This window comes from Agelaius tricolor, unplaced genomic scaffold (genome assembly GCF_023055355.1).
Source record: "Agelaius tricolor isolate 1412-34295 unplaced genomic scaffold, bAgeTri1.0.p SCAF_8, whole genome shotgun sequence".
Taxonomy (NCBI): Eukaryota; Metazoa; Chordata; class Aves; order Passeriformes; family Icteridae; genus Agelaius; species Agelaius tricolor.
In genome coordinates, this window is record NW_027269268.1 from 42,332,385 (window position 1) to 42,357,724 (window position 25,340).

A 25,340-nucleotide genomic window follows, 5' to 3' on the forward strand; every position below is an offset into this window, starting at 1 on the left:
GCAAACTTTACTCATGCTCTGACTTAAAAATCAGGTTAGTCCTACTAAGCATTTTGGAGTTTTTAGAGATTGAAAACATGAATAAGGAATGGCACAAATACTTGTGGTTAACTATCTGTACCTTCAATTCAAGAACTTAGTATAAGAAACAAAATGTCAAAGCCATACATTTTAGAATTTTTATGAAGAAATAGTTCTTTTTCCATATTTGATGGTAACCTAAAAAACTGCATTAAAATGAGTTTAAAGTGAGGCAAGAAATCTCCTAAATTCAGGAAAGAGATTACATATTCACATGAGTTTACACTGAAATCTTGTATGATATTCACAAGGATGAAAAATATTCATGGAGAATATAAAAGCAGAATTAATTAATATAAAAGCGGAATTAATTAACAAATCTGAAAGTAAGAAGTTACCTCTGTCTGTACATTAGGCTATAATCTGAGAATTTGGTAGTTACTAAAACTGGATATAGAGCAATACATATAGAATGATTCATATGACTTTGATATAATTAATAATTTCTAACATTTAAGATATGTAGAAATATTGTGTTGACTGTGTATGGCATGGGCACACAGTTAAAGTCCTCAGAAATCTATGCAGATCAGTCTGTAATTATTCATACCTATATATTCAATATCTGACTTTTACATATAAGAAATGTTCACTTTTATCAAGCAAGGACATGGCTATTATACTTTGCTTATTAAAGAGCTTGCAAAGTAACAAATGGTCTTCTCCTGACTGATATCCCTGCCACTTGTTCATCCAGAAGTATCATGGAAATATTCATACACTTAACAAGAAAGAAGATAAATTGGGCTGTGAGTTGCCAGTGATTCTCTCAGGTGAACACCTTATTTTGCCACTTTAAATGAAGTTCTTCTGAAAGATCACTTCTGCCACTCTTCTGCAAATAGCGAGCCAAGAGCTGCTGTTTATCAGCTGACTCTGGAAGGGTCTTTTTGCAGCAGCAAAGCAGCTCATACATCTGGTGTGTTAAATTATCAGGGCACTTCAGCCTAACAAGCTGAAGCACGCTCCATCGAACAGGTAAACATAAAGCAAACAATGATGTATTATCTTCTGCAAGCTCTTCTGCAAGCCAGAACAGCAACTTGTCCCATAGGGCCTCTGAAGGGCAAAAATTAGTGAAGTAAGACTAAATCTTCCTTTTTTTTGAAAAGCCTTTTTAAAGCTGGAGGCTTGGTGGCTAAACTCCCCAGCTAAATAGGGAGTGTTTTATACTTTGGTGGAAACATCATCTCATTTCATTTCCAATGCCATTTTTGGTAACTGCTCTGCAGTATTAATTGAATTTAGTCCAGAGCAGATTCAGCAATGATCTATAATTTTTGGAACTGAATGAGGAAAGTTAGCAGTAAAATAAAAGATTTTCAGTATTTACTGCAACTGATTCATCAATTATACTGGAGCTTTTCAGTACAAACTGGATTTCCTTATACACAAAACTATATGCTGTTCAAGCATCCCACCACAACAGGAGCTGTTGCATTTCCTGGTAAACAGATCTCTTTTCCTTTGACTACCTCTTAACATATAACTATTTCCTTTCTGAATATGGCATTCTCAAGTGTCAGTAACAGCTGAAAGCCCTGGAATTAAAAAAAAATAGCAAGCATAGGTCTTTTTTATATGGATATAATTTAATGGTTATTTTCTTATCTGATGAATCAGAAAAAAATTGTTTTGTACTTCATGGATGAGGATCAATTTTTCATGCTATTAAAGAAAATGTGTTGAGGAAAGAGAAATGATGACGAGTAAGAGGTGATGCATATGATTTGGGAGTGGAATGCAGTAAAATCTTGGAGGTTCAACTCTAAGCATTTTGAATTTTTTCTACTTACATAGAATATTTTTGTCATTATTAAAAACAATTAACACCATCAACAGGTATAAAACAGTATATACTTATTAAAATAAAGAAATTAACAAAATTTTCATCTATCAAGTGGGTGTTTATTATCTCTTATAGAAAGTTCATCCTTCATGTAACTTTACAAATATTTTATTAATAGCATTATGCCATAAGTGATATATATAAACTGGCTGTATGGAAAATCTGTATAGAACCTTCCTAGATGTTACAGATTCTAATTTTGAATACTGCATTAGCTTTGCCTTCCTTTCAAGGAAAAGAACAATTTCTAGTTATGCAGTAGCTATTGTGAGGTCAGGTAACCACGCTGTATTTGTAGCTATAGTTATTCATTTTTCATAGTTCATCTTTTAATAAATCATCATGAAAAATCATCAAAATTCAAAAGGTAAATTCCATTAGAAAGTAGAGAGTTTTTCCTCTTTCTTCTCTAAACATTGGAGAGAAAGAAAAAATACTTTGTCCTGTTTTACTTATGGCTGAGAAAGATGAAAGTCTTCTGGGCTTTAGTGTTGTTTCCTACTGCATATAGAACAAGAAATTACTTACATAAGCACTGAGCACAAAGAAAGATTAGTTTGTACGAAGTGATATTCAGATTTTTTTGTTTGAAAATGAAATTATCCTCTTTCAGTGCCCATATTACTTTTGTCATGCACATTCAGTTGTATTACCTGGCTGTTTATTCACAGCTCTCCCAAGGAAATTTGCCTGAGCTTTATTCACTGATTTTCTGTTTTTCATTTGGAATTAAGAACATGAAACTCAGACTGGAAAAGTTATTGTTTTCTTTCTGATATACTGAGCATTATGGAGCTTATCTTCATCGCTTCTATAACACTTTAAATACTGTTCAATATTTGGAGTGTCTCAAATGTACTGACCTGCACAGCCATAAGGTCAATATATTCATAACCATTATCTATTGTGAATTAAACAGCTTTTCATCTGGCCTGTACACAGTCATCCTGGGAGGTGATTTCAGTGTACGCAGGATGCACACATTACGCACTGCATGGCCGTGCAAAACCATCCTGTGCTGTACTGCTCTGGAGACCCTGGGGCTTGGACTAGGAGACCTTTAAAGGACCCTTCCAACCCAAGTTATTCCATGATTCTATGATCTGAATCTGCCTTGTTTTGCATGATTCTACAGCAATTCTGTCATTGCATGCGCCCCAGCATGAAAATAGAATGACATGGCTAAAAAACTCTCAGAATAAAGGGAATATAAAGCTCTTCCAGAAGGGGGCATTGCTTTTCTTCCAAGACTCAGCTTTCTCTGGCTTTGTCTAATGATGCATTTGTACTTAAACTTTTTTCATTCATTAATGAGAATTTACCACCTCAAAGGTCTGTGTTAGATTTTCAAAGTTATTGCAGATGAACTCAATTACCCATGCATTGACTTTAATCTGAACCACTTCATGCTACTTAATGTTAAAATAGTAGTAAAAATAATAAGAATTGAAAATCAGTATTGTCTAAAAATAGTGTAATGATATACAATGCATTAGATCTAAAACAGTAAATTGCCTTTTAAGATTAAGTGTCTGTGGTGAAGTGCTAAATTCACCCACGGTTCAGCTGCACTGGCGTGTGGTCCTGCTGTTCTGGTCGACAGATTAAGTAAAATACTCTTAGCAGTCAAAGCAGTTTTCTAGTCTGGAAGGCCCTTCAATTAGCCATGCAACTGCCTTTCTGAAGCAGGGAATAACATGCTATTCTGCTGTTGGGCAGTCATTAGACATAAAACTTCAGCAGAATAGTAATTTCATAATGTCTATATGTATTACAGCTATCTATTTTTGCAAAGCATTCCCAGCCAGTAACACTGATGTGCTTTGTCAAATGGACCTCTCAGACTTGACCAGACTCTAGTAGCATATTAAACAGGACAGACAGAAAAGGAGAAATTAATCTTTTACCTCCTTAGCCCACTGTGTCACATAAATACAAAATCTTTGAAATCAGTAAATATGCACACACCTACTTGACATCAAAACCTAATGCACTGTATCTGACTTGTGTTGAACAAAATAGGTTAGAGCAGCAGGTGTTTTCTGTTGCTGAGGAAAAAAAAAGCAGCATAAATAGGAATCATTAGTGAAAATCAGATTAATTCTGTAGAAAATAAATGTTTAAAGTAGAAATATATGTTTAAAGTAGAAATATATGTTTAAAGTAAAAACTGATGTGAATGTTTGCATACAAAGTAAACAAACAGTATTTTGACCACTGTCAGCAATATATTTGTAAGTGGATAATGAAGGCATATACATATAGAAAATGGGTTATGATTGTACAGTTACTGCCTTCTTTAAAAAAGAAATTTAGATGGGAATTTTACAGAAATGAGTGGAAATGGAGTAGTCAGAATGGTCACTTTAAAAAGACTCCATCTGTTTTTGTCACAACCAAAATCAGACATTCCGGATTATTTTAACTATCATCTGGAAAAAAAATAAATTGAGACATGTGTAAAGACAAATTCAAAAGAAACATGCTACTATTTACCACCAGAGATTTAGACCAAGTGTTTCTGTAGATATTTTGATATCAAAATGTATGCAACTTTGATAGTAGTAGTTTAGTGGCAGCATTTTGTGCAACATAGTGTGCTGGTACATAGGCTCTTTGAAAAGTTTACAATGAGATTTCATTGCAGGAATATTAAAGATTATTTTATATGGCATGAGGTTTCACCAGAGATGGAGATAATTGCCCACATGACTGTACTGCAGAGGCTAATCAGGAATAATGGAATGATCAGGTGATAGGTAAAAGACAGGTTACACAAACCATTTAATGATCCTACAATTTGCAATTCTCTGCTCCCAAGACAATGAAACACAAATGATACACCTGAAACTTCAGTAATAATTTCACAGTGCCATAATAATTTCTCCCCTCCAGCTGGGGAGAGTAGTTGGGTGAAAATTTTCTGCTAGAATTTTTTCCATGCTTATACCTGGGTATGGGTCCTTCCCCACAGCTAATAGAAATTCTGAGAATGTTTGTACATTGAGGATGCACCAGAATTTTATCAGTGACTTCTGTGTTTATCTGTAAATCAAAAATCATACCAAGATCCTTTTTCTAATAAATGTAAGGTAAGACAGAAAGGGAAATAGGGAAAATCTAATATTATCAAGTTAGAAATGCACCTTTGGCAATTTTAATGCTAATTTGCACAGTGGAGACTGGTGTTCATCATATGGTAAGGTTTGTTCCCATTTCTTTGGTATCATTTCTCTGGTAATTTTATAAAACACTGCTGTTCCTTTGTAATGAGGTGAACTGTGGTTACCAAATTCATCCACTTCTTTAATTTGGAGCTCCAGCCTTGGTTGTCTTTGTGAATGAAAATCAGTTTGTAGACTTTCCTGAAGGCTTCTCCATTCCCTGCAGTCCATATAATAATTTTTTTTTTAATTTATCCTGCATTTAGGTGCATGGCATCTAAAGTAATTCATTAGCATGAGTCAAGTAAAGGTAATCATATAACATTTGGTTGTTCCTTGATTGTTCTTTATCATTCCTATTACTTTATTGAACATGTGAGTTCAGCCTGCTTCAGTAGCAGGCATATCTTTGTAGCTAGCTTTCTTAGCCCTTTAATAGTTGGCTTCAAGAATAAGTGGTGAAGGCAGTGCTACAAGTTGAAAATCAAGGAACAGAAAAGGAGGTATGTACATAACATAAAGAAGAATAAAAATAAAGGGGTGTTGTGAATGGAATTAAAAGTATATGCTTTCTGGTTATTCAGGATGAATAGCTATGTGTAACAACAAAATGAATAGCAGCAGAGGGGTAGATGCATTTTTAGGTTTTCTAAATCCATTTATTTGATAAATCTACAGACACTGTCCTTTGTGTATAAAAGCAGACATTTCTCATGGGCTGGAGACTTCTCTTTTTGAAGAATATTCCTTTCTTTAGAGTACATGCAGTTTTCAATGGGAGAGTTTATGTACAAAAGGTTCAGAGGGCCAAATATATATTTATATGTACAATCTAAGACAGACAGAAGAGACTATATGCAATTTAGGGTGAAAACCTTTCAGAAGCTTCTTCTCCCTTTTCCCTATAAGCAAGTCTCTGAATGGTGGCAGTCACTACATGGAATTTTCTCGGCTACTAACATAGTATAACTCTATGGCATAACTCTCTCTCTCATCACCTCAATTCACAGTGCAACTCACAACAGGCACTGTTTTGCCTTGGTTTCTTGCTCAGTCTAAGTGAATTTACTTGGACAAAGCAGCAGACAGAAACCTGTCCTTTTAAAATCATTCTTAAAATTCCATGTGTTTCTGAGGAACCAGGTTTCACAGAATTCACAGGGATTTAAGAGATCATCTTGTCGCACTCTCCTGCTCAAAGCAGGGTCACTGAGAGCACATTGCTCAGGAGCTCGTTCAGATTGTGCATTTTCTTTACAGTTGGAGCAGTTTCCCATGAAGCTCCACATTCCTTTCTTTACAAGAAACAGAACACTGAAATAAACTAACATTACACACTAAATGTACTATGAGTAACTTCAGTCTACATGTGTTCCCATACAGCCTGTTTAATAGATGAGGCAGTTGATAATGTTCATACACTTGCATGAATTAACTGCCTTACCTGAAGCAGAAATATTTCCTCTAAATCTAAAATGAATCTGCTCTCCTTGTCTTAATGGGAACTGCTGTGTAGGTTCTGGGGGACCAAAATAACCCTCCTGATGAAGATTTTGAAGTTCGTTGGTCAATTCTCTGGATGCAGACAGCAAAACTACTATTTTATATGTGTTTTCTCTTTTCTGATACAGTATCACATTAGCCATCGTGCTACGAAGAGCTTCTTCCAGAGCCTGAGAAAAGAGGAGAAGATACCTGTTTTCCTAAAGGAATGCAAGGTGAATGACCACAAAGCTGTAGTAAGGTAAAAAAGATAAAAGGAAAGAAAATTAAATTTAAATGCTTTATTTAAAATAATGTATCAAATGCTAATAATTTTTTCTTAAAAATAATATGGGGCTCAGTCTCCAAGGAAACTTTTGCTACCTTCTTTTCATTCTTGTTTCCAACACATGAAAAGGTGGAAATCTGCTTGTGTTTGTAGTGTAAAGTATGTTGACTGTGTAGGTATGATTTCAAATACACATGAATTTTACATGAAAGTAAGATAAAATTTCATAATAAGAATTAAAAAAAAAAAAGCCTTTTTAGTTAGAGAGCTAAATCACATTTGCCAATAAGACAGATATCTGCATTTCCTTTTTCAAAGTTCTATGTACTACATTGTGTACATTCTATAAAGAAAAAAGGGTTATTTTTGTAATTATGAGCAACAAATTTAGGAGCAAGTTAATGATTAAATATGGATGATTTCTTAGCACTACTAATTTCCACTTATTTGTAAACACAGAGCTAAATATTTCAGTGAATAAAATTTTGTCAAATTATTCATACATTACCTTTCTAAATGCTCATTTAGTTCAAAAGATATAAGCCCATTCTGTGCATTCTGGATAATAACATCATCAAACAGCTTCCACCCCTCTTCTTTGTTTCCATGACCTAATAATTTCAAAGTATCACTGAGATTGTCCCCACTTTTTCTCACAGAAGTGCTCACAGCTCTGGAAAGCCAAATAATTATAGAAAAAATAACATAAAAATAGTTCTGCAGAAAGAGTAAGCTTGTGTTTTAAGCTGTTTTCCCCTCTGCTGTCCTTGATGACTTTTTCTGGTTTACCCACCTTGCTTAAAATCTGTGTCTGGAGAGATACTTCAGAGTATGTGAATGATATAATTATTTAGATGTTTTTTCTTAAATTCTCGAGAAAGTGCTGAAACATAGAGATCATATTTTTTTTTTTTCAGGAGTGTCAATGTTTTAATGGTTTTTTAAGACATGCCAAAAAGTTTTAGAAATATTGGTAACTGCATACTTTTGAAAAATCTGGACTTTTATCTAGTGCCGAAAATTGACCTACTATAAACCATTGTGCCATGCATTTTGATTCAGGCAAACATTAAATGTGTAGAAGTAGAAATGAAAAAATTCAAAGGTCAGACTCAAATCAACTTGGTGTGTTATGAACACAGCAGCTCTACGTCATGTCTATTCTTTGTGTTCAATTTTTGACTTTGGTGAACATGTCTGAATATTTATTGGTGAAAAAACTTCATACAGTCTTCATTCTGACTCCTGCTAGAAATGTAGTGGTCACCATATTTAAGAATAAACATCAAATACTGTATTAATTTTTCTGGTGAAAATATAGCATGAAAATGTTGAGGGCTTGCTCTAGTGTTTCTAACAAAGCCCATAGGTATTGCAGTCTATATTAAAGAACAAACAGTTTTAATACAAGAAATCATAAATCAAAACCTGTTAAAATTCATTAATTTTGATGTTTTAGAAAAATGGTGAATTTGAAGTGAGGGTCTTACTGAGGATGGTATGCTGCAGCAACCCTCTTTACTATAGCACTAATAGCTCTTGCATCTTCTGTCTCATCTCCTTGCCTTTTTTTGCCTGGGTTTGGAGAACAGGGTAGAGTAATAGTGACAGCTGTTAAAAGGTTGGGATGAAGGATGCTGGACATGAACCAGTGCACTCGTAGATATCACTGAATGATACATATAATGTCTTGCTTTCAATGCTGAAATTGATGGCTCAGTTGGCTGAATCTAAATATAGAAAGAAATTGTATAATCAGCTTGCAAAAAAAAACCCCTGGATTACATGCCTGGATTTTTTACAAAAATTGGTTTTACAAAATTGGTTTATCTTTTGTAGTTGGCTAGGCTGTCACAGAAGAATCAGACTCCTCTTTTTAACCCAAGAACATCCTTACCCACGTAACAGCACTTTATACAAAGCTCAGAAAAATGCTTGAAAGTCATCAAAACCTGGAACTTCTATTGCCTAAAATATTTATATTATTTTGTTCCTGATTTGAATTCAAGTTTTGAAACTTATGAGCTTCCTCAGATTATGAAAAATCTGAGATTTTTCTAATCTGTATTTTTTCATAATTTTAATATCTCCATACTTCCAAATTAACATCTTAATGGGGAAACAGAACTGAAGCACAATTTGAGACTATACTCAGCCTAAGACTAATACACGATAAAAACCTTTTGTTGCACTTGCTGGCACCAAGGAAAGAAATGGTGAGAGAAATGAGTCAGGTGAGAGAAATGGTTCCATTCACTTTATCACTGGGCCAAGCAATTAAAGTTTTGAGTTGACACATCTTTATTGAAAATGACTATATTTTCTGAACTATATCAAACAAGGGTAGATAGATCTTTTTTAGCTAAAGATATCCCTGACATGTGGTTTTAACAAAGCTGACAGGAAATCTGCATGTACAGGATGTGAAGCTGCAACCACTTCTTATAGACTTCTGGTATTGGAAGAGATTGCACTTTAACATCATTAGCATACTCACTTCAGAGCTGATCAGATAACAGGCTTATGGAACAAGTTCATCAAAATCACCTATTTCAAGCTTACCTTTAACAGCATAGGTGCCAGAGAACTGAATGTTTCTGGATGGTAACAGAGAGATTCTAGAAACCACGTTCAGCTTTTGTTAGAGTCCTACCTTTGGAACAGTAAATGTTTCCTTCTTTAAGCATGACAACACAGAAAAAACACCCAGATAATAAATTTTTACTTCTGCAAAGCTTTCCTGATTAAAGAGAATGTGAGGTTAGAGTATTGGAGGGAAAGGAAGCTGTGTTTCACAGTTTGAGAAGGTAACATTCTCTACAGAGCAAAGTATGAAATAAAAATAAATTGGCTATTATTGCCACCTGCATGCCCAAGTACCTGGTGATCTCTAGTCATCATATGATGTTATTCATATTCCAGTGTATGATTGGGGTGAAATGAAATAAATTTATAAACTGGGTGATGAATCTGGTCCAATACAACACTTCTGCATTTAAAAACTGTTCATTTGATATAGTTTGTACTTATTTATACTCATGGAACTATGTTACTTTGTTGTGATCTAAAAGCACAGTAATTCCCCCTAAATTTTGCTTTTATTAAATAATGCAATGCATTGCACTTATTTACAATACTCATGAAACATCACTAAACCATTAGTATTGTGGGATCAAGCATTTGCTTAACACTGTAAGTGAAAAAAAAGAATGTTAGTAAATACTAGTTTTCAAATAGAATTAGTGCTTGAGAAAGTAGAAAGTTCTGTTTAACCACACATAGTGGGCAATATGATTTAATAATGACAACTTTACTTGAAAATCTCCAGAGACTTAACTGGGAAGCTTAAACTCTGCTTTTGCAATCCTTTGATGAGAGTTACTCCCATTATGGTTTCCTTGCTATCCTTGCAAAGAAATAGCAGTTAAGTAGTTTGACTGGAAGTTGGTATCAGTCACCTTTACCATAATCTCCCAATAATTTCCTCTGAAGCCTGATGTAAATGGGATTGCAATGTTGATAGGGAAAAGTGGTTTTTCATAATCATAACATTCCATACTGATGACATTGCTGACCAGCTCCTCAGAATCATCCACCACCAAGGAACTAGTGTCATTGAGTATATCACACTTCAGATTCTCCAGAACAGTTGCAGGGGCTTTAATAAAACAAGCTATTTCCTAGGGGTTTTTTTCCACTCCCTTTGACTAGAAATCTTTTTTTAAAAAAAATTATTTGTATTTTGATTGGGGTAGAATTTTGCATTTTTAATTAAATACTTCGATGTAATGATGTGCTATAATGAAGCATAAGACCATAATTCAGAAAAATATTTTTAAGAATAAATGAGAAAATAATGAAAAATTTTATGTTTAGCCTGTTTCAGAACAGCTTACAAATTACTGTAAAACTGATGAATTGTGGTTCTTTCCTGTTAATTTCCAACAATTTGAGGATTATTGACTTTACTGGCTGTGACTCAGTCCCTCTCTGGCATAAAAAAATTATGCAAATAGAAATATAGGGTTTACTTTAGACTAAAGGGAAAGATCTTCGTTGCACATGTTCAAATTGTAAACTGCTGTTATGTGCACAACCAGCATCTGTTCAGTACATGTATATTGAGTTTCTGCACCCACACATGTTCATAAGTTAATAAGCAATAATTATGTACATCTGTTCCTAAAAAAAAGGGAGAATATGTGCTTAATCTTTGTTCATCCAATATCTAGATTTTTGTACTTCTCCTGAATCCTGAAGGATTCACATCAGGAATACCATAAGTTTGTGCTGAAGAAGTGAAGGTACCTAGGTAATTTCTAAAAATCTCATTATTTTTTTTATTTTACTGTCTTCCATTTTCTCTGTCAATTTGTGGTCTTCACTTTCTAGCCCTTTTAAATTGTCCCAGACTACTTCCTTTTTCTTCTCTTCAAAAGAATTCATGGTGCTTCTGTCATAAATGTCCTTCAATGTCCCAGACAGAATGTCTTCCTCATTGCTTGTAAGAGCATCCTGAAAAGCCAGGTCTGGTGGCTTTTTAGTAACAGAGCTACCTCCATGAAGTTTTCCACTGCACTCTTTTTTCTCTGTAAGAGACAATCAGTAGTTGGTGCTCACCATCTTCCTTTTTCATTGGAGAGTCTCTGATGGTGTCATGTTCTTGAGCAGATTTGTTTTCAGCTAAGGATGCAATTAACAGTTTTAATTTCACTTGTGTGGGTTTGATTGACATTTTGACTTGCTGTCTTGTTCAGAAAAGGAGTTCTTTGGAATTGCTGTCTGGAACTGGAAGATGCTTGCACAGAGTCTGTTGCTTCTCCTTCTGAACAATGCACATCTGTTTCTCCAGAAGCATTTTCACCAGTCTGGTTCTGAGAATCACCATCTTGTCTGCAGCTTGCAGCATAAAATTTATTTTCTGCCTCTTGAAGGTGTGAGATTGTATTTATCAAATACTCCTTCACTTTCTGCAGATAATTATAATTCCATTGTATTTTGAGGCAAAAAAACCCCAAAAAACCAATTACATTTTGCTATGAAAGCTAGACAAAAATGTGAAAACTATTATACACATATTTATTGAATTCCATATAACCCCATAGTACCTTTCAATACATGAAGCACACTCTTATTTCCTGGCTTCCATTTAATGTTTTTGCATATATTGCTAATCAGGTGAAGTCAATTTCTAAGGAACTAAATATAGACAAGTACATTTTTATACTTGTCTAAGAACAACTGTGTGTGTATTTGTCAAAATTTTACTCTGGCAACTCTAATGAACACTTTTCTAATGATCAGACTCTAGCTAAATTCTTAATGACAATCAATCCAAAGCATGGTATTGATAAAATATAGTCAAATCAATTTGGGAAGATCTTTAGAATTAAATATTATATTTCCTAAAATTGAATCCTGTAAGATTCTGATGCATAGGTCTATAGCAAGGCTGTTTTACATGGACCTAATTTTAAATTCAGACCTTAGAAGCTCTGAATTTTTGCTATGAAGAAGAGATGACAACACAAAACCACCAGCTCACATATAATACAAGCCCAGCAATTCGTAATATCCAGTTACAGGAATGATGAAGGTTGCCCTTGCATGTAATTAAAACCACTTTGTGAAGAAGAATGCAGAAAAAGCACACAACCACTATGTGCCATTCATGTAATATTTTAACTTATATATTTTATGATCCCTTATTTTTCTTATCTTGAAACTTTTCTTAGAAATTATTCCAGATACTCTCTCCAAGGATTTGAAATGTATTACTTGGAGCTCTTCCTGCATCTTATGCTGTCAGCCCTATAACTGTAGAGGTATCTTTCCTAGTTAGATGTATTGGAAACCTTGGAAAATTTTATTTCTGTGCTGTATGAGATCCTGGATAATTTTGTTTTGCAGGTTAAATCTCTTGAAAGTCAATACAAATAAGACAATAGACATAAGGTACAGTATGGTGTGCTCTCCACTTCCAATATACAGGTACAAGGAAAGAAAAACAGAAAGGGCTGATGTGAGTCTTACAGGAAGCCTTTGACTTAACATTCACTTTTTTAACAATGTCATATGAGGTAAATAATACCTCAAGGTTTTCAGCTTGGAAAATAATTTTGTTAAGAATGCCATCACATATCAATGTGATCTAGATAAGTCTCTCATCTCTATTTACATCTGATTATTCTGACCTGTACTTTTTGTAGGTTTAAGTCAGATTCTTCTTATTTAACTTGGTCTAAAAATATTCCTTTCTAATACCCTCACTTTCCAAGTGACTTATTAGACTTTAACTATATTTGGAAAAAAATAAATAAAAAAGGAAGCAAATGCATTTTTAAAGTATTGTTTACACTGATAGTTTCAAAAAAGAAATACTATTACTGTTTTTCCACAGGCACTTTTACAGTAATGAAGAAATTCTTGACAGTTTAACAGGACTGAGAAATCAAAAAAAGGATTGGAAATAACAGAGCTTTGTTTGCAGAAGAGGTTGTAAAATACCACTTCCCAGTTTCACTGTAAGGTAAAGGTCAACCTTAGGCAAAACTGTCAAAATTTACATTTCCCCCTGAATTTTGCATTTTCTAAACAAAACAAAGAAACCCTCAAACAAATTGTACAGCCCTTTGAACTTCCCTAAAATTGAATTTGAAGATAAGAGGGTAATTGAAAACAATGGCATTTTCCTATGCGGTAAATGTGACTTTTCTAATATGGGCAAGAAAAGATATGGCCTTGTAACCATATAGTATCCAATTACGTCACATGGAAAGACACTTTTTCCATTCAATTACAAGGTTAACTATGAAATAAGTGTTCTTTTGTGATTTTCCCCTTCCCCATTTATTTTCTAACAATTTGTTTTCTGTGCTTTTTCTGATGCTTGATAACACAGCTTTAGAATAAAGAGGCAGTTTATATGCAACTGTCTCCAAACCTCTTTGTTGAGTGTTTTAAGGGATTTTTTCAGGGGAGGTATAGCAGCTTTTTGGAAGAGACTGATTCTTGGAAACCTGACAAAAGAAGAATTAAAAAAAATCACATAAACCATGAGGCCAACAGGACAGTTAGCTTGCTTGGAGCCTAGAAGGAGGCTTTTTAGACTCAAATGTTTTGTTATTATTATAGACTTTATAAATCCATAGGTTAAGACTCAGAAACACAAGCATAGCTAAACATTTCTGTCTGTAATCTCTTTCTTTCTCTCTCTTTGCATCATTGAATCATTGTAGAATGATAGAATGGTTTGGATTGGAATGAGATGTTCTTTAAGGTTCTTTCCAACTTTCCTTCCTGTCATGGGCAGAGACACCTTCTAGTAGACCAGGTTGCTCAAAGCATCATCCAGCCTGGCCTTGAACATTTTCAGGGATGGGGCATCCACAAGTTTTCTGCCTACTTCTCCCTTTTCCTGTGTCTCATTACTTTCTAAGTAAAGAACTTCTTCCTAACATCTATTATAAATCTCTCTTCTTTTAGTTTAAAACTGATCCCTCCTATTCTAGTACTGTATTGTGATAGTGTCTATGTCAAAAAATCCCTCTTCCTCTTTTTTAAAAGCCCCTTTTAAGAATTAGGAGGATGCAACAAGGCATACCCAGAGCCTTCTCTTCTTCAGCCTGAACAACCCCTACTCTCTCAACCTCTCTTAAAAGGACAGATGCCCTGATCCCTCTGATCATCTTCATGGCCTTCCTCTGGACCTGCTCCAACAGGTCCATATCCTTGTGCTGGACACTCCAGACCTTTATGCAGTACTTCAGGTAAGGACTCTCAAGGGCGGAGTAGGGAGGGAGAATTACCTTCTTTGGCTGTTGGATACTCTTCTTTTGAGGTTTTATGCTGCAGCCTGAGGAGGACCCAATGCCTAGGAAAGTAGATATTCCCTGAAAGAACTGCAGTCTGTTTAGAAGCCAATTTTTGCTCTCAGGAACTGCAGACCATGGGAAGGACCCACAGTAGAGAATGGAAAAGAATAAGCAGGAAGGAATGTAGAGGGAATTGTTATGGACAGACTTCTGCCCTTGTTTGCCATTGCTCTGCACTCCTCAGGAAGGTGAGGAGGTAAAGGAATTGGGAATGAAGGAGTGAAGTTGAGCATGGAAAATAAAAGGGGTAGAGGAAAGGTCTTGTTTCAATGTTTTGCCTTTGCTTCTCACTATCCAAATCTATTTAAATTGACAATAAGTTAAATTAATTTGTTCTGTAAATTAAGTCTATTTTGCCCACGGTAATTTCAAGTAATTTTCTCTATATCAACACAGGATTCTTTTCTATCTTATTTTCTTTCCTTTTCCTGTTGAAGAGGGGTTAGTAAGTTACTGGGTTGGTGTCTGGTGTCGGGCCAAAATAATCCCACTAAAGTATAGTGAACATAAGACTTTGAACAATTCTGTTTAGTTAATTTTACTTTAAAATTTTTTTGGTCGCATAATGAGAATTATGAGTCTCATATTGAATCTCATGGAATGGGCTCAAAACCCATGTGATACAACTGTGGGAATATGAATTAATTTGGTATAATAAATTACCAAGTACTGAAATACTAGCAAATGAAAATTAAGGTCCCCCAGCATCGTCAGACAGCACAACTCAGCATCTAATATACCCAGTGTGTCTGCTTACAGATAAGTCTTTCCATACTTGCCTGGATTTCCAGTCAATTCCTTGTGTTTATCATGAAGAGCACTCAGCAAGTGGCCGGTGTCTTGAATAATTTCTTTAACATTCTCCAGCTGCTGGCTGAGAGAGCTGCTCAGGTCTTTTGCTAAAGAGGTCAGTCCAAGCACATACTCCTCCAAACCTCCTTTATCCAGATCACTTTTAAGAAGCAAGTCTATTGCTACAAAGTTCAGGTAAGAGATTTTTCCTAGGACTTGTCCTGATTTCCCTGCAGGTGTAATCTCACTTTCAGCTATATCCATTTTATGTTCAGAATATGCTAGTACAATTTTTTTTTTTCACTCAAACTCTTCCACAAGTTGTTGTCCTTGGTTCAGGCTACTACACTGTTTAGCATTTTAGCCTAAACAGAAATTTTAAAATTACTGTATTCCACAAATGAAATTCTAGCTGAGAAACTCTGAGTTGATGTTGACTATTAAAAAGTTACTAGGTGACAGGAAGGAGTGGCTGTTCTGTAACCACAGGCAAGGATTGCCAGGAGATGCCAATGTACACCATGCACCTTTAAGGGAGGTTATGTGACTCCGTTATGTAGCAGTGACTTAAAGTTTCAGGATATCTGAGCAATTTCTTACTTTAGTAGCTACAAATGATTGGTACTTATGAAATCAAGTTTAATTGGTTATTTACAATTATATACTCCCAACAATGAAAGACAGACACACAGAATCACTAGGGTGGAAGAGACCTTTAAGGTCATTGAGTCCAACCCATGCCCTAACACCTCAACTAAACCATGGCACTGAGTGCCACATCCTGTCTTTGTTCAAACACATCCAGGGATGGTGACTACACCATCTCCCTGGGAAGGCCATTCCAGTACTTGATCACTCTTTCTGTAAAAAACTTTTTCCTAATATCCAACCTAAACTTCCCTTGGTGCAGCTTGAGACTGTGTCCTCTGGTTCTGTCAGTTGCTGCTTGGAGAAAGAGACTGACCCCACCTGACCACAGCCACCTTTCAGGGAGTTGTAGAATGATAAGGTCACCCCCGAGTCTCCTTTTCTCCAGGCTGAACACCCCCAGCTCCCTCAGTCGTTCCTCACAGGGTTTGTGTTCCCAGCCCTTCTCCAGCCTCATTGGCTCCTCTGGATGCACTGGAGTGTCCCAATGTCCTTCCCAAACTGAGGGGCCAGAACTGGACACAGCACTCGAGGTGTGGCCTCACCAGTGCTGAGTACAGGGGAAGGAATGACCTCCCTGCTCCTGCTGGACACACTGTTCCTGATCCAGGCCAGGATGCCCTTGGCCTTCTTGGCAACCAGGGCTCACTGCTGGTTCATGTTCAGTTGGCTGTGAGCCAGTATCCCCAGACATTTACTTTTTAAACACAGGATTCTATACCAGATCTCATGACAGCAAATGAGGCAGTAATGGCCACTTAAATTACAGTTGACTCTTCCAGGTTTTTTACTCCTCAGCAGTCTTAAAGAGAATGTATATTAGGCTGTCTGATGATCTGATGATCAGCATTTGAAGGTCTCTAAATCCAATTATTCATATAGGAAATTGTTTTAGTAAAAAAAAAAAAAATAGGCCCCACATCCTATCTTAATTTCAGTACCAGCGCTGAACTATGAAAACCTATTTATTATTTTGCTGTCAATTCTCTGTTTCTATTGGTTGAAGAATGGTGATAAATTATGTAAATGGAATTTCTTAATCTTTGATGCTGTTCACTGAATAATCTTATAATTTAAGGCTCATATTTATGTACCATATTGACAGGTTTTGATAATGTAACTATAGTCTTTGGGAACAGTCATGTGGTTTTTATTTGACATAAACTCTTGCCCAAAGAGATACAGTTGGTGCACTAGTAGCTTTCAGGGCTCTGCATGTCCCCGTGGGGTTTCATGGTCCAGATCAGCCTCGCCTGGTGAGTGCATGTGATTGGTTATGATACACTTTGAAGTTTTCTGAACACTACAGATTGCAAAAGAATATGTTGCTGCAATTAGTATATTATAATTGGAAGACAGGAAGGGTAAATAAAGTAGGCAACACAAGTTATTCAGATGTACCACAGTGTATATCCTCTGAAAATATATGACTGCCTATGATATATAGTATAGAGTACACTCAAGAAAATAATATTGTAATATCACATGTGAATTTAATGCAATATGATAAAGAATTTAGTGTAAGGGCATTTTGATAGAATAAAATTCTATCATACAGTAAATGCTGGAGTCACTTTAATCTTGTACTTTTGTGAGTTAATTCAGCCTGGATTAGTTACTGAGATGGTGTACTGTGCAGCTCACCAGTTACAATGAGGATGTTGAGACTTGAGGAATAAGCAGACTTGATAAGTACAGTCTTACTCTATTCTCCAGCAGTCAAGTTTAACAGTGAAACTATAGTTTGCTCTCTCAGCCTTTACTGCAGAAAATCTGAGCAGAGGAAAAAAAGACACAAAGAGATGCACAAAACCAGTCCAGGGATATCTCACCAGAACTATCTCTCTAAGATTTGGCCGCTGCTGGATCTCAGCCATGCTGGAAATCCCTGCCTGAAATACATCTTTTAATGGAGAAAGAATCAGGCCTATGGTGGTAGGATGAAGACACAAGCTGTCATGTTATCCACTGCCTATGGACAGGAGTTAATTACTATTAAAACAACAGACTCACAAGAAAAGAGACAGCAACCCTATTGTTACAGTAGGGCCCCATGTCCAGGGGGTAATGTAATGCAAAATGAAGAAAAGGAATATCATTTGAATATCATACATGTAAGAAATAAAAGTGCAAAATTAATTGTGATAAATATAGAATTGTTACTAGATTTTGTTTCTTTCAGGTCTTGTGATGTTATTTATTTATTTATTTATTTATCTATTTATTTCATGTGAAAGAACTAATAACAAAAGACCTGTGCACTCATTCTCAAAGTTTAGTTATCCACTGACATTTCATTTTTTAAAAAAGTGATCTTCAGCAAAGCTTCATCAGCAGGAAAAAAAAAAAAAAACAAATTGGAAAAAATAGCTCTGTGCTTGATTTTGTTTTAAAACAATTCCTATTCCTGGGTTACATTCACATTTAACTATATCCTCTAAGTATTTGAAAAGTCCTTTTAAAAAAGAGCTTTTTCATCCATATTACATAATAGCCTTGGATATGGGAAGAAAATATCCAATTTAGAAAAATAGGGATCAAATCATACAATCAAATTAAATTACCCTTTAGCAGATATTCATGTTCTTTTCAGAATACCTTAGAAGTGTTGCATAGCTGATAACAAAGGAAGTGGACTTTGTTCTGCCAGGAAAAGAGATTAGAGTGTATGGTGCAGATCCAATGAGTTCTGCCTAAATACTCTGCATATAATTCAAAGTTCAGTATGTGACAATGAATGTATTTTGGTGTGTTTATTGATCTATTCAAATTTGACAATATGTGCAATGGTTATTCTTCCCATCTCTGGTATTCTAAGGCCCAAGTTAAAAAGCAATAGTAGTATAAGAAAAACTAAGAAAGTGCTACAGATGCACTGTGCCATAGAATTTTTATCCTATGTTCACGTAAATACTTAATTTAGCATTCTATGACAGTGACCAGTGCTGGTCACTGACATAATCCCTTTGAAACACATAGCTATGAAGTAATTAAAAAAGGTATCTCTCTTTGTGTGCAGTCACAGGTCTTGACTTTAAGCAATCTTAACTACAAATTAGGTGTTGAACAGCCTCACATTGGGAAAAGCAAAACTCCAGAGTTGAGAAGGGAAGGAAATCTGAGCTACCTACAAAGTATAGTGAGAATGAAGGAGAAGATAAAAATATCAGTACATACTCTCAAATCCATAAACCACATTATCCTATTTACAGTCTTCTACAGGGAAGAATTTGGAAATCCATCTGAAAATCTACTCTGCCTGAAATCCCTCTTGAACTGTAAAATGCATAAGTAATATCCTAATTATAAGCTTTAGGAAAAACTAATTCTTGAAAGAAAAATGCCTTTTTCATGTGATCAGCAATAGTATTTTGTAGTTATTAAACATAGGAAAACTTTAGGTTTTTCTATCCAATATTGAAATAATGCTTTAATTGCAATCTTAATTAAATATAAGAAAGGGAGAGGCTGTTGAAACATTACATGAAAGTATCATTTTTACTTGACAGTGTTTCTTTCTTTAATGAGAAAGTCCCAGTCCATTATAGTGTTGTCCTCAATACAGGAGTTAGACCTTCATTGTCCTTAAGAGATACCTTTGGTATAAAGAAATGTTTGAAGGAAGCATGACATTTTCTGTATAGAATAAAGTGAAAAAGATAGAAAGAACTATCTAGATTAAGAATGTTGTGCCAACAATCAGTAGAGTTTGTAACAGAAACTGAGTATTTGAATGAGATTTCCTACATGTCAATCTAATTCAAAATTGTAGGCAGAATACTTATGCCATCATTTGTTTTTCTAAAATAACAAAGGTAGTTTCAGTACCACCTGGTACTACCCAGGTAGTTTGTCTACTTTAAACGGCTGGCATTTTGCCTTTGAGGCTGTTCTCAATTTGCTATTGAGAAAAGAGACAGAAAACCAAGGAAACTGTTTGTGAAATGGGATGTATACAGTAAAATATCAAAGACTCAGCTTCTAACTTAACCTAGTAACTTTACAAGAAATTATTCATGGACAGATGGGGTATCTTCACTTTGAGTTTTTTATTAACATGTTATTTGTATATACAGTAAGCTTCTAGTTTAGCACCTTTGATAGCATCAGAATACTAGGAAGTGAGTCAGCTATCATGAGTTGCTTTCTTTGGTTGTGCAGAGAGCAGTGAGGAAAAGAGAAAACAGGAGAGAACAGGTTGTCCAGAGAAGTTACTCCAGAGAATACTATCCCTGGAAGTGTTCAAGTCCAGTTTGGGTGGAGCTCTAAGCAACCTGGTCTAGTGAAAAGTGTTCCTGCCCATGGCAAGGGGTTAGGACTAGAAGATCTTTGAAGTCCCTTCCAACTCAAACTCTACAATTCTGTGATTCTATGATAATGTGTTTAGTCACACCTAAATAACTGTGTGAAATTGTATTTAACTATTGACAATTTCAATTGTGATTGTACTATGGAATATTTTTTCCTCTAGAAATAGTTCTGTGATGTCTATTATATTTCATTACTTTCCATGACAAATTTGCTTAAGCAACAAGTAAAATGAAAGAGAGAAGCAAGTGCCTGAAATGGTGACCTTTAAATCTAATAGCATCGTTAAAAGTGTCAAATGTGGTTTCTGTTGAGTTCAAATAAGCCAGTGCTGTGGAGATAAAATCTTAATGATGTGTGATTCATTACAATTCAATGAACTGTGCAAAAGATAAATATGGAAAAAAAATTAGCACTTTGCTATGCAGAAAATTTTCTCAAAGGGATTTATTTTCAAATAAGTTAAAGAATGCTCCATTAAACTTCTCAAACATGACAGAAAGCTATGTCAAGGTAACCAAATCTCCTAAATGAGAGCAATAGCAAAGAAATAAAAAAAACCTCTGAACATGCCACATGCTTTGAAGATGCATTTGTATTCAAAAACAACTTGAAAACTTTTAAATATAAATGAGAGACAGAAGAGCTAGAATAAAGTCCCACTTGTAACACAGGTACTCTAAGAAAAAGTATTAAAGCCACTAGATTTTGATTTTCTCGTGACAGATTTCTTGGAGAAACCCTAGTCAGCAAGTAGAAACCTCTCATTTACAGCAGGAGCTTAATTCCCTTGCATTGCTAGAATAAATTGTCTGCTTTCATTTCTAGGCTTGTTAATTCAATAAAGCAGTACTGCAGAAAAGATTCTCAGCTTGTCTGTAGGTTAAAACATGTACCGATTCCTAGGGAAGTGGGGGATCACCTGCCCACAAGGCTGTATCCAGAGGTTTGGGTGCAGGCCTAGGATAGGACTTGGAATGGGTTGGTCCAGGCAAGTGTCTGTCCAGTATTGTGTGCTTTGGCAAAAGACAGCAGATAGAGGCTCCTTAACTTCCTGGATGTTGTCCCAGGGAATGCATTTTGAATTTCTATCTTTGAAGACTTGTGTTGAAAGTGAAGTCAAGTTCAGTGTTTCTAATTCACCCATCACCACTATATGAGAGGTTACTAATTAATTTTGCTGTTGGTTTACAAGTAGCTGTAAATTGTGATAATTAAGAGTATGTCAATTAATCTAATAACTTCTTGAGAGAATTTTGCATGTGCAGTTGAGTGTTGAATACAATATGTAAGCCAAAAATTCATTCAGACTTCATTATCACCAGAATTGGTACAGGAGAGAAAAACATCAATACATTGTAAAAGTAATTAGTAAACAGTACTATGTGGGATCACTTTTACACATTTGTTTCAAAAGTGATAAATCAATATCAAAATAGCTAAAGGGACTACTTCATGAGTCCATCAGTAATTTTAACAAAAACTTACGGCCATTAAAAGAAGACAGCAAAACTGAAAATCATTGTGTTATCATACCTGTATAAAATTACATTAATAGCTTATAAATTGATAGTCTCAAAATCTATGATATGGTACAGGGAACTATCTTACAAAGCTTCCTGGAAATCAAACTGACTATTAATTACATTAAAATATGGGTTATGGGTCGTACTGGCTTACAGGTCAGAGTAAAAATGGGGGCTGGTATTCAGTATGACATACAAAAATGACTGACTTATAATACATTGAGTAAGTGGCTGAGAGGAATCCCAAGGACACATAAGCAGTTGATAAAAATGCAAAAACTGAATTTAACTCTAGTGCTTATTCGTATCTGCAGTCCTATAATTTTTCTGAAGCTTTGTGTCATTTTGTCTTACCCTGAGTGAAATATGTTACCTCATGATAGAACTCTGCCTATGAAAAGTGTAATGCATTATTTAATTTCGAAGGTTATTTTTCCTGATATTTTATTAACAATAATATCAATGTTATACTATAACAATAATAGTGAGGTTTAAATCATATAAGGCCTAGATATTCACCTGGTTGATTGAGATATAGCTAACATTTCATTTCTTATGATGCTTCATAAACTCCAAAATCTAAATATTTAACCTTCTCAACACCTTGAGGAGACTGGTGGATGAATTTTATTACCTCTCCTTTGAAGAGGAGCAAATGAGACTGAGCCAATCACAGAAGAACAAGTTCAGAACCTGGACCTTGCTTGGACTGTGTTCAATAAGAATATGTACATTGTTTGTTTTTTCCCCAGGAGAAAGTGAAATAGTCTCATTAAAAGAAATAAACTCTCACAAATAAACTCAGGTCTCTTATGCATTTTTGGTAGCTTTTTGGTAGACAAACTTCATGTAAATATCAGAGCTACTTGTAAGCCATCCATAAAGGAAGGAGTAGCAGTTGTTTCCCCTATTTTATAGTACCAATTGGCTGCTTGTGCAGCTGGATTTGGAGTTCTTAAATAGAATGAATAGACAGCAAGTAGAAGTGATCTCTAGTTTTAAAAATATACACACCTAAAATTTACAATATTTGAATTTGAATTTGGAAAATGTCTGATGAGTAGTTTGAATCAGTTTCATTATAAGCTTAATGAACAATTAGAAATGTGGCAAAGATCTATTCTGATGTTTGACAAACCACACAGAGTGTGGAAATCTGGGATATATTCATATCCTAAGGATTAGCTCCTGTAGAGTTTGATGATATTATTCCATCTTTGCTTAAACATAGATTTTCAGGGTTAATTCTTATAGACTGATGTTAGAAACAAAACAAAACAAATCAGGTCATTATCAATCACTGGAAAACAAGCTTTTAAAAGGGTTTTGTAATGATAAGTATGAGCTGGAAGGTATTCTTAGCATGTTTACTGTAGAGGGATAGAATAGAAGTAAATAAAGGTAGTCTAGAATGTAATCTTACCCCCTGAAGAGTTGCAGCTGAGCCAATTATTAAAGATTAGGAGCAGGCCTGATTTTAACAGGCCACACCTGTAGCCAATAAGAAGAGTGTTATAAAAGAGTGGATTGGTTGGTTGAGGGTAACTGGAGTCAGTTGGCTGCTGTGAGGATAAGGAGAAGTCAGTGCCTAGAGGAGCTGCCTACAGGAACCATCAAGGAGGTACAAAACCACATGGACCCTTTGCAATGTAATGACAATAGAACTCTTGCAATATAATGACAACTGTTTACTATGAGTGACCTTTTTGTATGGTATTTGTATTTTAGGATACAAAAGCCCTAATATCTTTTAGAGAATTTAGCAGAAGTTATGCAGCTCCTATTTACAGTTAATTTATAGACTGGAATTTTGTCTTGATCTACTAGAACACCTGCCTACCTATGATTTTTGCATGACAGCAACATAGAAACTCAAAGGAAGAGGAAATTATCAGATAACAAAACCTCTGCAGTTTTCAGGCCTATCAGTGGATTTTTCAAAACTTAGTCTTATCAACAAGTTTTAGAGTAGTACTCTGCCTTATGTCATATCGGAGTTACACCAAAATTAGTAAGATGCAATTTCCTGCTAGATTTTTGTTAAACTTTTACTGTAGTGGTAGAAAGCTGCCATTCCATGCTCATCAGAGAACTATATGTTGTAGATAAATTAGAGACTCGAGAGCTTTCTTAAAAGATATGTTATGCTACTTGATTACTAACAGAGTAAAGCATCATATATCAAATTATACTGCTTTATTTCTAACAAAGGAAAAAAACACCATATGGGTTTGTGTGGTACTAATAACATAATTTAGACATACAAAACATGTAAAGAAAAGCCCCGAAACCTCTAATAGCACAACATGACTTAAAATGATATTGTGTATATTGCAATTTTTCTAGATGTAATGCAAACAAAAAGAAGTAAGCAGAACTGGGTATATGTTTAACGCTCATTTCTCCCATTCCTTGTCCTTTCCTAAAAAAATGCACTGAAAAAATTATCTCAGTGGTAATGATGTGATCCAGTATTGTGGTCAAGGAAACTAAGTCAGTAAAACTCTCGCTGAGACAGTGTGTCAAGAGTGCAGCGTCATGCTGAGCTCTGGGGAAGATACCACTACTGTACAGGTGTAGATAAATGTGCTGAGGGCAATCTCTTTCAGTGAGATCCATGTAAGGGTCTGACAGCCAATTTTTTAAGACAAATGCTGAGCAGACTGTTATCTATAATCTCTGCCACTGGCCCAGTGACATGGGTAAATCACATGGGTCCCTGGAAGAGGAAGAAAAGTGGGCTTTATAGAAGGACTTGGGAACTTCTTGACAGAGAAGAGCTCAAGGGTATTAATCAATGACCATACCCTTAGACTTGATGAGAAAAATTCTAGCTCACCACAAACTTCTAATTAACTAAATTTTTGCATGGTGAGGTAAGCCTTGCAAAGGAGGTCAATCTTCTGTTGTTTACAGGGCCTGAATCTTTCAAATAGTTTAAGTTACTGTGGTTAAAATTCCTTTTCAAAGTCAGTATTCATTGGCATTCCTACTGTTCTAAAAGGAAGCTAGGCTTAGCTGGAAATGTTAGGCAAATTTGTGATCAGATGACTCTGTGAGTCATTAGGTTACAATCCAGAAAGGCTATGACAAAAAAGGGTGTTAGTATACTTACCTGAATCACATCTGTGCACTCACTTGGTTTGGAAACATATCAGCCCCTTAGCAAATAATTGGGAGTGACAATTCCCTGTCTGAGATAAATGCTGCAAAAGCATTAATAAAAGGACAAGCAAGAACACAATAAGTTTCTTTTGATTGTCAAAAAAAGACAAATACAAAAAGTTCTTGCATATTAAAAGTTTAGGAGGTAAAATTAACTTTTTT

At 35.2% G+C, this 25,340-nt stretch overlaps 2 protein-coding genes across 2 annotated transcripts in view; one reads left to right on the forward strand and one right to left on the reverse strand.

Annotated features, from left to right (window-relative positions):
- ARAP2 (ArfGAP with RhoGAP domain, ankyrin repeat and PH domain 2) overlaps positions 1-25,340 on the forward strand; it is a 271,525-nt gene that overhangs the window by 127,950 nt on the left and 118,235 nt on the right. Inside the window, exons 15-18 of the mRNA XM_071432570.1 lie at positions 6,726-6,838; positions 11,098-11,177; positions 13,266-13,394; positions 14,432-14,634. The gene's annotated coding sequence lies outside the window, so the exon portion shown is untranslated. The remainder of the gene's footprint in view (positions 1-6,725; positions 6,839-11,097; positions 11,178-13,265; positions 13,395-14,431; positions 14,635-25,340) is intronic.
- On the reverse strand, positions 851-15,795 carry DTHD1 (death domain containing 1). Its single transcript, XM_071432727.1, is given in 17 exon segments — positions 851-1,168; positions 5,077-5,279; positions 5,282-5,314; positions 6,539-6,828; positions 7,374-7,538; positions 8,356-8,478; positions 8,480-8,595; positions 9,428-9,473; positions 9,475-9,607; positions 10,254-10,566; positions 11,072-11,120; positions 11,122-11,203; positions 11,206-11,465; positions 11,467-11,589; positions 11,591-11,901; positions 13,809-13,884; positions 15,497-15,795. Coding segments are annotated over 17 exon segments (2,940 nt in total).